Source organism: Pteropus alecto, unplaced genomic scaffold (genome assembly GCF_000325575.1).
Source record: "Pteropus alecto unplaced genomic scaffold, ASM32557v1 scaffold42, whole genome shotgun sequence".
Classification (NCBI taxonomy): Eukaryota; Metazoa; Chordata; class Mammalia; order Chiroptera; family Pteropodidae; genus Pteropus; species Pteropus alecto.
Genome location: NW_006434825.1, coordinates 13,134,689 through 13,148,753, shown reverse-complemented (window position 1 = coordinate 13,148,753; position 14,065 = coordinate 13,134,689). Strand labels below are relative to the sequence as shown.

General features: G+C 41.1%; 1 protein-coding gene and 1 non-coding gene across 7 annotated transcripts; both read left to right on the top strand.

Moving 5' to 3' along the window:
* Positions 1-924: 924 nt before the first annotated feature.
* Positions 925-1,066, top strand: LOC112478254. The gene has a single exon (XR_003045745.1). It is a non-coding gene; the product is annotated as a U4 spliceosomal RNA (small nuclear RNA).
* Positions 1,067-3,762: 2,696 nt separating this feature from the next.
* On the top strand, positions 3,763-13,519 carry NOB1 (NIN1 (RPN12) binding protein 1 homolog). 6 transcript variants are annotated; one of them, XM_015587786.2, is made up of 9 exons: positions 3,763-3,908; positions 4,009-4,141; positions 6,065-6,144; positions 7,696-7,767; positions 7,972-8,100; positions 8,196-8,393; positions 8,991-9,088; positions 9,942-10,086; positions 12,920-13,519. In XM_015587786.2, the coding sequence occupies exons 1-9, from the start codon at positions 3,846-3,848 to the stop codon at positions 13,187-13,189; spliced, it is 1,188 nt and encodes a 395-aa protein (XP_015443272.1). In that variant the 5' UTR covers positions 3,763-3,845; the 3' UTR covers positions 13,190-13,519. The 6 variants fall into 6 exon arrangements, with proteins under 6 accessions (XP_015443272.1, XP_006909877.1, XP_015443271.1 ...); XM_006909815.3 differs by having other exon boundaries at positions 6,014-6,144; XM_015587785.2 differs by having other exon boundaries at positions 4,009-4,159; positions 6,014-6,144.
* Positions 13,520-14,065: the final 546 nt, after the last annotated feature.

Below are 14,065 nucleotides of genomic sequence, written 5' to 3'. Positions count from 1 at the left end.
TTCAGTCATTCTGGCCTCAGTGTTTTTGGACTTCCTCCTCCCCCCCCCGCCCCCCCCCCACATCTGAAAAGCTCTTTCTTCAGATACATCCCACTCCCTCAACTCTTTCAGATGTTTGCTCAACTGTCTCTCAGTGAAGCCTTTCATGATCACCCTATTTAAAATGGCAACATATCTCTTCCTTCTCCTCCTACCTGCCACCTTCTTGCTTTATTTTTTTCCTCCAGACTCATCACTCTCTTTTATATACTTATATGCATGTGTGTATGTGTGTGTATACGTGTATATATAATGTTTCTCACCACAAGAATTATAAAGACGATCCATATCCCAGTTCCTAAAACAGTGCCTGACTCACAAGAAATTTCTTTAATTAATTTGTTGAAGGAATAGATTTCATTGACATTTATTGAGCACTTAACTCATTACTGTAGGTACCACAGGGTAGGAAATTTTTTTTAAAGACACACTAAAAATCTGAAATATGTCATCATAAAAGTACCCCCTAAAAGTTAATAAGTAAATTTAAATTTTTCATTTAAGGAAGAAGACCCCAAAACACAGCTCCTAACTTTTAACATACTTAAAGCGGACACACAATTAACTACACTGCAAAGCAGAAATAATAACAGCTCATTGAGTGAAAGAACCGAACTGTCTTAAATGTGAAAAAGAAGAGTTCAACTCTATGAGGAAAAATCTGATTTGGGTAATCAGGGATCCATTTACAGAGAAGACAATGAGCCACTTTTGGAAACTAAATAAACAGTGATTGGCAGGCAGAATATTCAGGCAAAAGAAAAAACAAGGGCAAAGGCAGAGATAAGAAAGTCCAGGACACTCCCAGGAAAGTTCAGAGGAATTCTAGGGATACTTACTGATTTCACATAAATGTTTCTTCTGCATCAAGTTTTCCTCTCTGCTAGCTTTGCGCAGTGGCAGTATCATAGCCAATGAGGTTTATCCCAGGTGTGATTATTGCTAATTCAATTTTCCTCTCTCCGAGCCCACTGTTATGTATATAGTTTCTACATATTCCAGACCTGGAAATGAACTCAGATCTTCACTGGCACACAGCAGTACCTTCTCTTTCATAAAGGGCCTCGTATGTAAAGGTTGACATTATTTCCAAATGAGTTATACCCTGAGTCCTGTATGTGTTGGAAAGTGTTACTTTGTTAATGTAAGCTGTTTAAAGTGACCACAATTTTCATAATAGTGTTTGAGATTTCTTCACTTTTTAAAAAACTAAGAGCTTCCAAAAAGTGAAGTGTTTCAGGGCTTACCCCACCCTGTGCTACCACAGGAACTACCCTCAATTTCCTGACCACCCCTTGGACTTCCATATCTTGATGCTTTTGCCCTACTCATTCTTCCAGATCTGTCTCCAGAGTCATAAACCCTGAAGGTGCCCCAGACACTACAACAAAATATCATTTTGTTCGTAGCTCTTATATCATCTAACTCATGGTAGTATAAATTAGCTCTCAATATATATTTGTTAAACAAATGAGAGTCCTTCTAAGACTGTAGGGGGCTTGGAGATGAATGTTATAGGGAAATAGGAAAGAGATTAAAATACTATAAAAATGACAAAAGCTACATGATAAAAGAAACCTTTTATAGGTGTATCTCATTTTATTGTGCTTCGCTTTATTGCACTAGAGTTGCATGTTTTTACAAATTGAAGGCAAGACCCTCCATCAGCAAAGAGACTACTCACTTTATTTCAGAGGTTTGGAACTGAACCTGCAATATCTCTAAGGTATGCCTGTATACTAATAAGTATTCTTAGTGTTTACTAGAAAATAAATGGCTCAAAGTCTGATCATTCTTTTCCTGTATTCCTAATCAGTGGTCTCAAGTGTGTCCTCCAAGTCAGCAGCAACAGCATCACCTGGAACTTATTAGAAATACAAACACTCACGCCCTGCCCAGACCTACTAAATCAGAAACTGAAGTGAGGCCCATCAATCTGTTTGCAGGTTCTCCAGATGATTCTGATATACATTCAATTTTGAGAACCACTGATGTAAATCATTCTTCTCCATCCTAGGAAGTAATAACTATCACTGCCGAGTTCAATAAACCTCTTCTATTATGGAGTCTAGTACCTCTTCCCTTTTTAAGCAAGAGAAGCAATCAATTGAAGGAAAAATTAGACATGGGAATACTAGTATTGAATGGATTATATTTTCTAGACATGAGATAAAAACTTGACTAGAGTAATGAGAATGAAGTAGATGGGACCCAGGTACCCAAAACATTTCAGAAATGACATCAGTAAGGTTTAGCAAGAAAAATACAGGTTGAGAGTGAGGGTGGAAATGAAGATGACTTAGATTCTTACCTCGAATGCCTTTGTTGGTAATACCTTTAATACAAATAGAAACTCTAAAAAGTGAAGAAAGTTTAAGCTGGGGTGGGAGAGGTAATTACTTCAGTCAATACCTCTCTCCTGAGTGAAGACTCCAAAAGTTTTCAGATTGACATGCCCAGAAGGATAAGCTGGAAAATAAACAGGGATAAGACCTAAAGATTTGGGAGATGTTCCTATAATACCATAGCCAAAGCCTTGAGGCTAGATAGTACTGCTAGAGAGAATTTAGAAAGATGAAGGGGCCAAGCCAGTTCTGTGAAGGGTGTCTTATTTGTAAGGCAGCAGAAGGGAGTCCAGTGGGTCAGAAGCCATGAGGGAGGCAGGGGGACCAGGATGGTGAAGTATCACCAAAGTCAGGCAAGGAGAGATGGTCCAGAAAGAGGAGATGGTCAGCAATGTCAAATTCTACTTAGAAGGCAAAAAATAAAAACCAAAGTATTAATATGATGAACTCGAAAATTAGAAAGCCTTCGATCTGGCTATTTCAGGCAGGGCAGGTAGGGCAGGAACCAGAGGCTCTGGAGGTTGAAGAAACTAAATGGTAAGAACACTTGATACAGATGTCTAAGGAAGTGAAAAGGTATTTGGGCAGCTGCTGAAGGGACAGGGCACCGAAGGACTTTTGGAAGTAGGATACATAAATTATAATGAGGGGGGGCGGTTAGATTGGAATGAAGACTTGACAAGGAAGGTTTGGAATAACTCGACATTGCTGAAGATTGATGACTGAAAACTCAAGTCAACATTCAGCTGAAATTCACCAGCATGAATAGGCCAGATCTCATAATGATAGAATCTTAGATTTGAAAGGGAATTCAGAAATCAACTAGTACCCCTTCAGTTCAGCAAGGTATATTTGCTAGTAGATTGTGTCTTGCTTAGGGAAATCGGTCAAGAATACTAAGGTAAATGTCATAGACCGTTTGCCGCAAGTCACTCAAAATGAAGTGGGGATACGTAAGCAGCAGTCGGTATAGCATAATGGATTTAAAAAAAAAAAAAAAAAAAAAAAAGTGGTTCCGAGTCAGTTTGCCTGAGTGTTAATCATGTTACAGTTACTAGCCATGATAGCTTGGCATAGTCATCTTGAGTAGCCTATTCCTTGACTGTAAAATAGAACCGATCTCATAGGCCTGTGCTCATTAAATTAGGTTATCCGTATTAACTTTTAACAATAAGAATATACACAGGTTTTACATTTAAAGTAAAAAAAAGGCGCTAAAGAGTGGATGCTGAAGCATATTTCCTCAGGTCTCCAAGGTTTTACCTTGCCCCCATCCTCTGGGAGGGCTGCCGGAGGCGTTGCGCATGCGCGCGCGTAGCCCTGAGCCGGGAGATGCGGGTGCGGCCGCCAGAGGGCGTAGCTAAATCGCGGGTGCTCCTCCCGGCTTCAAAAGGCCGGGTTGGGTCGTAAGGGCGAGCGCAAGCTCCGTGCGCATGCGTGCTCCGGCCTCGTTCAGCCAAGATGGCGCTGGTGGAGCACGTTGTTGCGGATGCCGGTGCTTTCCTGCGGGACGCCGCTCTACAGGTACTGGGAGCTCTGGTGGAGATGAGCAGGGTCTGGGCTGGCGGGCCCTGCGGGAGCGCGGGAGGTCGGGCGGGTGTGAGCCGGGCCGGTCTCTCTGCAGGACATCGGGAAGAACATCTACACCATCCGGGATGTGGTCAGCGAGATTCGGGACAAGGCCACTCGTAGGCGACTCGCTGTTCTGCCCTACGAGCTGCGTTTCAAGGAGCCCTTCCCGGAATACGTGCGGCTGGGTGAGGACCTCTGCCTTGGTATTGATGGCGAAGCTGGGTCCCAGGGTGCAGATGGGACCGGCTCCTGTGCGAGTTGGGATCTGGCTACTTTATTAGCAACTGAATTAGAAACTGCATGTTCGAGGAGATCGGGATGGGAGGAGCCTCGGGTCAGGAGTCAATAGGTCTTGCCGGTTACTAGCTATATACTTTTGGGTATATCACTCTCTAGGCCTCAGTTGCCTCATCTGTAAAATGAAAGTAATAATAGTACCTACCTCAGAGGTTGCTGAGAACATCAAACGAGGACTTTGTTTCTCAGCATAGTGTCTAGCATTTTGCAAGCATTCAGTAAGCTTGTTTGGATTAAAAAATAGAAGAACCTAGGTCTCTCCAGCTTTCCTTTATTTGTTTTTAGTAGACCAAAGTAATAATTGTTTTGGAGCTCCATAGGCCAGCTTCAAGTCAGAAAAAGGGATACCTTTTTGGCTTGTTGACATAAGAAACATTCAAACCTGTGGAGAATTTTATAAGAGTTTATTTGAGCCAAACTGATGACTTATACCATGAGCAATATCTCAAATGCTCTGGAGAATAATAGTTTTGCACCTTTTATACATTTGAAATTAAGGAAGAAACAAGGACGATTACATGGAGGTAAGAAAAGGCAAGGTGGGTATTGGATCACAGGATAGTAAACAGAATTATGTGCTTGTGTTGTCCTAAGGATGGTTACAGCTTATTTCAAAGGTATGTTAACTTAGATGCATAGAAACAATGGACAGACCTTGCTCTTAAGGTAAACCTTTTACTAAAGAAGTTACAGGCTTGGGACATGACTACTCACCATGATCCGCCTAGTTAGGAATTTATGATCAGATCACCCTGTGAGGTCACTTTCCATAGAACCCTTTTTTGTCCACAGGCTTTACAGTAGTTCTGAAAGAAAACTAAATTATCACTTGGTTTACAAGTCAGCATCGTTCTCTTGTTGGAGATCAAGGTGATGCTGCCCAAGAAAGATTCTAGGTGATTGGAAGCGTTTTTAGGGTTTAGAGACTGATAGTGGGGGTGTTGTTAGCTCCACAGTTTGTGATTTCTGCAGCTTTCTCCACCAACTTATTAGCTCTGTGATCTTTTACAAGTTACTTAATCTTTCTGAGGAAATACTAATAGTACTTAATCCATAGGATTTATAACATAGTGCCGGGTACATAGTAACTGCCCAGTAGCATAGCTGCTGTTACTGCTTCTTAGGATATGTGAGCAGTTTAGTTACCTTTCCATGTGGCAGTGTATCAGAAAATTTCATTGTACATGTTTGTTGTTGATGTCTCAGGAGAATAACAGTAGTAATAGCTGGCATTTGCTATATGTTAAACAGTGTGTGTGGTTTGTTTGTTTTTTAATGCATAAGAACTGTTAGATATTTGTTACAAAGCAGCCGATAATTTGTTCTGTTACAGACTACAACAGTTACTAGTTGGATTAACTTTCCATCCCATTTTGGAATCTGGTCATATGTTTTATTAATCTGGATTGTTAGAAGCAAAAAATTTTAGAACTGGGAGAGGAAACCTATTCTGACATCCCAAAGCTAGATAATGAACTTATTATTTGCAAATATTATGGTAACTTTGACTTTCTGTGGAATTTGTTATGTTCCTTCATCGCACTCAATGAAGATGTCACAGTAAACCTAACTGGCATAAATCTTTGTGATAGAGAATACAAATTTCTCAACTGTGATTAGAAAAGGATCAGGAAGTAGATGATAGTGTTAAAGAGGTTTTTATTGGGATATTGATCCTAAGTTCTTTTCATGCTTTCATTAATATCTAAGGTTGTATGGCTTTTTGCTTCTAACTGAGGTTGGGAATGTTTTGTCTACAGTGACTGAGTTTTCAAAAAAAACTGGAGACTATCCCAGCCTCTCTGCCACAGATATCCAAGTACTGGCACTTACCTACCAGCTGGAAGCAGAGTTTGTTGGAGTGTCACACCTAAAACAAGAACCGGAAAAGGTACATCAGGACTGTTTTATTATTTTTTCCCCTAGCTTTTTTTCTTTTCCCCCTCTTTAATTCCCCCTCCCTGACTTGGGCCTGGCACACCCAGGGTATCATCTCTGACCTTGGCCTGGAGTATTTTGAACTCAGACATTGTATTTCACTGATCGATATTTCTTGATGTCTCATTTAAAAAAAAAAAACCACAAAACCACTATTGCACTATACAACATTAATAATTTCCTAATATTATAAAATAACCAGTTAGTACTCACCTTTCTCAATTATTTTATGAATTTTTAAAGACAGTTTATTTGGATCAAGGTCCAAATAAGGGTCATATGTTATGATTAGCAAATGTGTGCCAGTCTCTTGATCTGTAGATTCTTGGAAAGGTTGGTTAAAATATGAAAATGCAGAAATAGAGTAAAACTCAACTATCTTCTCACTATTTTTTTTAATAGAATTATTTTCAGAAACAAGAAAAAACATGAATGCTTGCCATTTTTTTAACATGTGCTACCTTCAGAATTCTGGGTTCCTATTCTTTTAGGGACTCGCCCACGTCGGCTAGGGTGAAGAGATTTAATGGATTCACGCCTGGGCCCCACTGGGTGTTTCAAGGCCAGAGGAGTTTGGAAGCCAAATAATTAACCTTATAATAATTTTAAATAGTGTTGGCAAAGAATTGCATCATCTCCTCTGCCTGAAGTCATCAAAACCATGGTGGACTCATATTCCTATACTCATTGGAACTGCCCTCAACTTGTTTTCAGCTAGGTTTAGAGCCCTCCCATCCAGAACATCTAAAAGTAATGACCAAAACATAGCCTTCTGCGTGTCACTGGAATGTTTTTGCGGGGGGCGGGGGGGCCAGGTTTGGATGGAATAGTTGTATGTAAACTGACTGGTAGTCGGGTTTCCATTTGGCATCCATTGATTGCTGAGTCTTAGAAATTGTCTTTTCTAGAAGCCTTTTGGGCAGGAATTAGTAGGTATCAGAAGCTTTAAAACAGCATGTCTTTTTCACCCAGCAATTCCGCTGGTAGGCATTTATTCTAAGGATGTAACCAAAGATATTTCCAGGTTTTATAGATGGTGTTCATTATAGCTTTATGTGTGAAAACAAAATAAGAAATGTCTCAAAGTAGTTACTTGGAGGTGTAATCACTGAATAATTCTCTATACAGTCGTGCGCCACATAACGACATTTCAGCCAACAACGGACCGCATGTACAATACATACCATACAGCCTAGTGTGTCGTAGGCCAGACTGTCTAGGTGTGTAAGTGCACTCTATGATGTTTGCACGAGGAAATTGCCTGATGACATATTTCTCAACATACCCCTGTTGTTAAGTGGCACGTGACTGTATGTATTTATATTTTCCGGTTTTAAAAACATTTTATTTCAGTAACTGGGGGAAAATATTTTGTTTTCCTGATTCTTAGAAATTGTCTTTTCCTGTAGCCTTTTAGGCAGAAATTAGATATTTTTTTAATTACTCTTTCGTGTTGAATTTTCAAGCTATACTTCTTAGAGCTGTCACTTTTTTATTTTTAAAGGTTAAAGTGAGCTCATCAATTCAGCACCCAGAAACTCCTCTACACATTTCTGGTTTCCATCTGCCCTCGAAGGTAATTCCTTAGATCAGCCATTCTCGTTGTGCCCTTTCTGCCACAAATCATACCTCCACAAATTGACTGTTTACAGTGAACCGAATTTACATAGGCTAACGTCATCATTCGTCCGGCCCTGTCTCATCTGACTTGTGTGTCATATATTATTTCGTCCGTAACCCTCTCAATTTTTAGGTTTTAAAATTGTTCTTTTCACCTCAGCCTAAACTCCCACGAGAAACAGTAGAACATGGACACCCAGCCAATGAGCCTGAGGACCTAGAATTCAGTTCCTTCATGTTCTGGAGAAATCCTTTGCCAAATATTGACTATGATCTGCAGGAGCTGATGGTAAGGCCCTGATTTGTGATCTCCTGATGACAACACACTAGCTTCTCCCTGCCACTCCTATGGGTTGGGAGTTTGTGAATTCTATTATGTTTCAGACTGGCAGAAGTGAGAATGTTCCGAGTGAGGAAGACAAGGAAGAGAACAGATTTGAAGAAAGGAAGGATGAAGGTAGTGATGACGATGGGGGGTGGATAACTCCTAGCAACATCAAACAGATCCAGCGGGAGTTAGAACAGTGCACCATCCCAAAGGACGTGCGGGTCGGCTGTGTGACTACAGACTTTGCCATGCAGGTGGGTGGGGTGGAATGGGCCATCGGCTAGTCCCGCGCTTTGTCTCATACCTGTCATGGGCATTGGTCCTCGAAGATTTGGCGGTGTGTACAGAGCTATTGTGTAATGGGTCGAGAAGCTTTACCTGTATTCTTTGGTAATTTTTAGTTTGTTTGGAGGCTAGAGAATAATAATATAGTGACAAAATGTATATAGTATGTTAAATTTTTAATGTTTACTATTCATGATGTGTTGATGCATTTCTTTCAGTGCGTATAGTATTCTGTGCTCAATTAAGTACTCGGAGAAAGTAGAGGAGGTTTCCAGCTCACAAATGAGTATGTTTACTCTGACAAAATAACTGTTCCTTTTAGAAAGATTGCTAATGAGGGGTCTTGGCAAAATGATGAGCACACACCCCAGCACTTGAGTTAAGAGAAATCAGGGTCTTTGTCTTAGTTTGTGTCCTGAGAGGTATCCTAAGCTTGCTTTTCCTAGCAGAAGCCTTTTATGAGCCCAACCAGTGTTCGTGAAGTCTTTTAATTATAATTATACAGATATTAAAAGAAAATGGAGTTTTGCTCCGAGTTCAGTTCTGCTTTAACTTGTTGGTTGCAGAATGTCCTGCTTCAGATGGGGCTGCATGTGCTGGCAGTGAATGGTATGCTGATCCGTGAGGCCCGGAGCTACATCTTGCGCTGCCATGGCTGTTTCAAGTACGTAGCTGATAATTTGGACCCAGTGCCCTCTGCTGAACATGCTCCTGTTTTCCTGCCTTCTGTAAACTTTTTGAAGGAGAGCCTTGCCTTTCTTTACACCTTATCCCACCAGGGCACTGGAATGCCTGGGACAGAGGGTGGCCAGTGAGCTCTCACCTGACAAATCAAGGGTGATGTTTTGTAGTTCTTATTTTAGTGGCATAGGCTTTAGTGTGTGGGATCTGAAGCAAAAAACTCTAATCATTTAACGATAAGTACTGAAATGTGTATGGATGGAGTGATGCCTGAGATTTGCATTTAAATAGTACACAAGTGGAAGGTCCACAATTGGGCCTGAGCTGGTAGGAGAGAGGCAAGGCCTCGGGGTCTGCCCTTAGCACCCACACCCATTCAACCATAACAGCTTTGTAGTATTTTTGTGATTTGTCAATAATACAAATTATTGTATAATAATTTATAATTCTTGTAAATCAAGCAAGCTACCTTACCTTGCCTCAGTATCCCCATTTGTAAAATGGAGATAGTACCAGTCTCATAGGATTGTTTTGATAAACTTGTAAAATAATGCCCACAAAGTTCAGTAAGAGTTCATTATTAATGTAACAACAACTTTCATATTGACATACTTGCTACTGAGGTCATTTCCCTTTGCCCTCAGAGAACTGCAGCCACAGTTTGCTCATGCCGTCCCCATGAGGCCGGGTGGCCTTGGTTTATGACACATACAGTATGGTTCAGCCGTTTCCCTGTTTCTTGTCATTCCCCCGGAATCCTGTGATTCACCTTGTGCTCTGGGGACGGGGCTTGCTGCTTGTGGCTCCGGTCAGAGCCTCTCCTTTCGTGTCTCCAGGACAACATCTGACATGAGCCGAGTGTTCTGTTCACATTGTGGAAACAAGACCTTAAAGAAAGTGTCTGTGACTGTCAGCGATGACGGAAGCCTGCACATGCACTTCTCCCGCAACCCGAAGGTGCTGAACCCTCGGGGCCTCCGGGTGAGTGGTGTGTCTCCCACTCCCCTAACAGTAGGGCCTGAGGTGGGAAAGCGAGACCTCTTAGCTCGAGGATTGAAATGACCAGAGGACAAAACAATATCTCATGGTTTTTTCAAGATAGTTACTGAAAGCCTGTAATCTAGGTACCAAGAGAGATGGAGGTGCGTGCACAACAGAGCTTCCGCATGAGATTTTTGAGGAGTTTGTAATCTAATGAGAAATAACCGGTAATTCCAGTGAATAATAAGGGCCAAATGCATGGGGGGTCACAAAAAAAGGGAGATCGTTTACAGTATGGTGGAGGTTAGATTTGTGCCAGAGTTTGAGGATGGGCAGAATCTCCAGAAGCTTCGTGAACCAGAAGGGAAGGGGTGTGTAAATGCTCCGCACAAAAGAGAGGCCTGGGCTGGGTACTAGCAGCTGTGTATTTGTTTCAAAGACTCAGGAGAGAAGGGTTAAAAGACAAATGAGCATGAGAGTGTAGCCAACCTGGCACTGAGTTCTCCAAGTGTGGTGACTGCCACTAATGTACAAGGTGAATTTTTTTTTAACTTTGTATTTTGAAATAATTTTAGATTTATAGGGAAGTTACAAAAATGCAAAAATTCCTGTCTACCCTTCACTTCCCTATGTTAATCTGCTACCACATTGCTTTATTCTTTTATATATAGTAGATCCCCCCTTTGCTACTGTTTTGTTTACTCCAGTTTGTTTGCCACAGCCCACTGCAGCCTGAAAATATTAAATGGAAAATCCCAGAAATAAACAATACGTAAATTGTGCACCATTGTCCATGGTGCCATGAAATCTCATGCTGTCTTTGCTCCCTGCCCCTTAGTCGGCGGCTCGGTTATCAGATTGGCTGTTGCAGTATCGCGGTGTTTGTGTTCAAGGACCCCTTACAGTAACCTGACACCACCTCACAATTGTCATTCACCCCACTTCATCACATCACGTAGGCGTTGTCTCATCTCACATCCTCATCACGACGGGTGAGCACAGTACAGTAAGATACTTTGAGAGAGACCACATTTACATAACTTACAGTATATTGTTATAGTTCTTAGTTATTGTTCATCTCTTACGGTGCCAAATTTATAAATTAAACTTTATCACAGGTACATACGTATGGGTCTCAGTATTTACAATTTCAGCCTTCTACTGTGGGTCTTAGAACATATCTCCCAATGGTTAAGGGGGGGACTGTGTGTGTGTATTTTTTTTATTGTATGCTTTGCCTTGAGATACTTTAGTATTTCCTGAAACGAGGACATTATCTTACATAACCACAACGTAATTATCACAATTAAAGAAATTAACATTGCTACAATACCACCATCTAATCTATGGACCATATTCAGACTTTACCACAAATTTCCTTCATAGCAAAAGGAGGAGAGTTTTTTGGTCTACGATCCAATCTAAGATCACACATTGCATTGTCATGTCTCTTTAGTCTCTTTTAAACTGAAGTGGTTTCTCAAGTCTTACCGTTCATGACCTTATCATTTTTGAGGTGAGTTACTTTGTAGAATGTCCCTCACCTGAGGTTTGTCCAGTATTTCCTCCTGGTTAGTGTCAGGCTGTGCATTGTAGGCAGGAACGCCAGAGGGGATGATGTGTCCTTAGTGCATTGTGTCGGGGGTTAAATGGTAATCAGTTGTCCAGTTTACTGGTGATAGTAACTGATCACTTGGTTAAGGGGATTTCTTATGTAACCACAGTATAATTACTAAACCAAGAAATTAACATTGCTATAATACTCTCTGATCTACAGACCATATTCAAACTTTGCCACAAATTTCCTGTAAAGTCATTATTTGTAATAAGTAACTTAATGGAAAGATACTCTAATACTGTGTAAACAGTATTTCTCATTAAAGTTTAATTCATAGTTAAAGTTACCTGAATGAGTTTTTACAACGATGGTTGCCAAACAGTGATTTTCTAATTCCATCATTCTGTTTGTATTCATTACTTGGCATTCTGCTGTAACAAGGAATTTTCCCTCTTTATGTATTTTTCTATATGAGTGAAGTCTTGTGGATTTTTATTTTAGTCTGTAGGCTGTGATCCAATACCATCATTATTGATTTACTCAGACTATTCATGGAAGCTCTTCATGCTGGCCTCTGTGTCCTTTTGACGTGTCTCAATTATTCTTTGAACTTCCTTACTCTCCCACAACAGGATGTTCTGACTCATACTGCCCCCACCCTAGAAGCGGCCATTTCTGTGAGCATCTCTGGGTCGTCTTTTGGAGAATGGTTTTAAGAAGCGAAGTACGCTCATTGTGCTAGGCTGTCAGCCGGCAATGGACAGAGATGGGAAATATATGTATTTGTATATATAAATACATACATGAATATTCTGTATTTCTATATCTGTATTAAACACTGAATTTATAACTTCAGTTTCAGCCCAATACCACAGAGGTCATTCTAGCCCTCATTTATAACACCCTATTTAACACCATTTTCCATAATTATTTATTTGCTTAATCCTAGTAAATGTTACTGCTTCAGAATTGCTAACATACCATTGTGAAAATGGCATCTGCTTACTAGAGTTCTGTGTTCATATGTCATTTTTTCTGTCTTTAGCTGAGGGTACGTAGTCAAAGTGCTGCATCGGGTTCTCCATCTGGGAGTCGAGGTGAAGATCAAGTGGGAAGGCTGCATGTCATAGGCCTAGTGCATAGTAGGCAGTGAATGGTAGACCCCACTGATGTCATCTGCATCCAGAGCCATCAGGAAAGCTTGATGTTAACAGGATCTGACATGTGGAAATGGATCGCCATCCTTCTAATGGCCTTTCTTCGTCTTCTTTGCAGTATTCACTTCCTTCTCCCAAAGGGGGCAAATACGCCATCAACCCCCATCTGACCGAGGACCAGCGCTTCCCACAGCTGCGACTCTCACGCAAGGCCAGGCAGAAGACTGATGTGTTCGCTCCTGACTACGTAGCTGGGGTATCTCCCTTTGCAGAGAATGACATCTCCAGCCGGTCAGCTACCCTGCAGATCCGAGACAACACCTTGGGAGCCGGGAGGAGACGGTTAAATCCCAATGCTTCCAGAAGGAAATTTGTGAAGCAAAGGTGAAATGCAAGGTCCACAGGAACTAGGTGGCTGCCACAGCTGCTAGTGACTTAGGGTGTCTCCTTTCCCCAGCCGTGCTGGCTCCAGAGGTGTCTGCATGGGAAGAATACGCCCAGCTTCTGTGCGCTGCTCCGTGGCTCCTGCGGGGGTCACGTTGGGTTGGAGGTTGAACGTGTCATGCATCGGCCTCAGCACACCCAGGGAGCTGGGGTTCTTGCCACGAGGGGCAGAATTTGATAAAAACAGAACAGCACCCTGGAGCAAGTCTTTGACCTTGAAAGAAGGGAACTTCCAAGGGATAATATTTTTCTAATAAATGTGGTTGCAAGCTTCTCTTTATTTTTATTAAAATATAGGCCAAATTTTTGCTGCTTAGGTGATTTGAAGGCCAACACTTAAGGTATACAAGATCAAGCATTTAGATTTATCTTTTTTTCAAGAAAATATACCGAGTTTGTTTTAAAGCTCCCATTTTCTTTTTAACTTAAAAAAAACATTCAATCATTCAAGAAAGATGAGTGTAGTGAACTCCCATGGAGGCTTTCACCTGGATTCACCCAGTGCTAGCATTTCTGCTTTTTCGCACTGTACCTTTCTGTGTACACAGTGCATCTCCTAGGAAAATTATATTTTATGTAACCACAGGACAATCAAATTCGGGGAATTTGATAACATTACTATTCTCCGATACATAACAATTCAAATTTTACCAAATTATCTCATTGCCATCCTTCATAGCATTTTTCTCTCAATTCTAAAGTTTCTCAGCCTTTGTCTTTTCATGAAATTGATCTTTTTAAATAATACAAGCCAGGTTTTTTAAATGTCCCTCCATTTGGGTTTGACAGATTGTTTCTCGTAATTAGGTGGTGGTTATCA

Bases quoted from the DNA above. Each gene is read 5' to 3' on its own strand.
- NOB1 (XM_015587785.2), top strand. From the start codon at position 3,846: ATGGCGCTGGTGGAGCACGTTGTTGCGGATGCCGGTGCTTTCCTGCGG. The intron at 4,160-6,013 runs GTATTGATGGCG...TTTTGTCTACAG, and splicing joins GGGTGAGGACCTCTGCCTTG to TGACTGAGTTTTCAAAAAAA. The intron at 8,394-8,990 runs GTGGGTGGGGTG...TGTTGGTTGCAG, and splicing joins CTACAGACTTTGCCATGCAG to AATGTCCTGCTTCAGATGGG.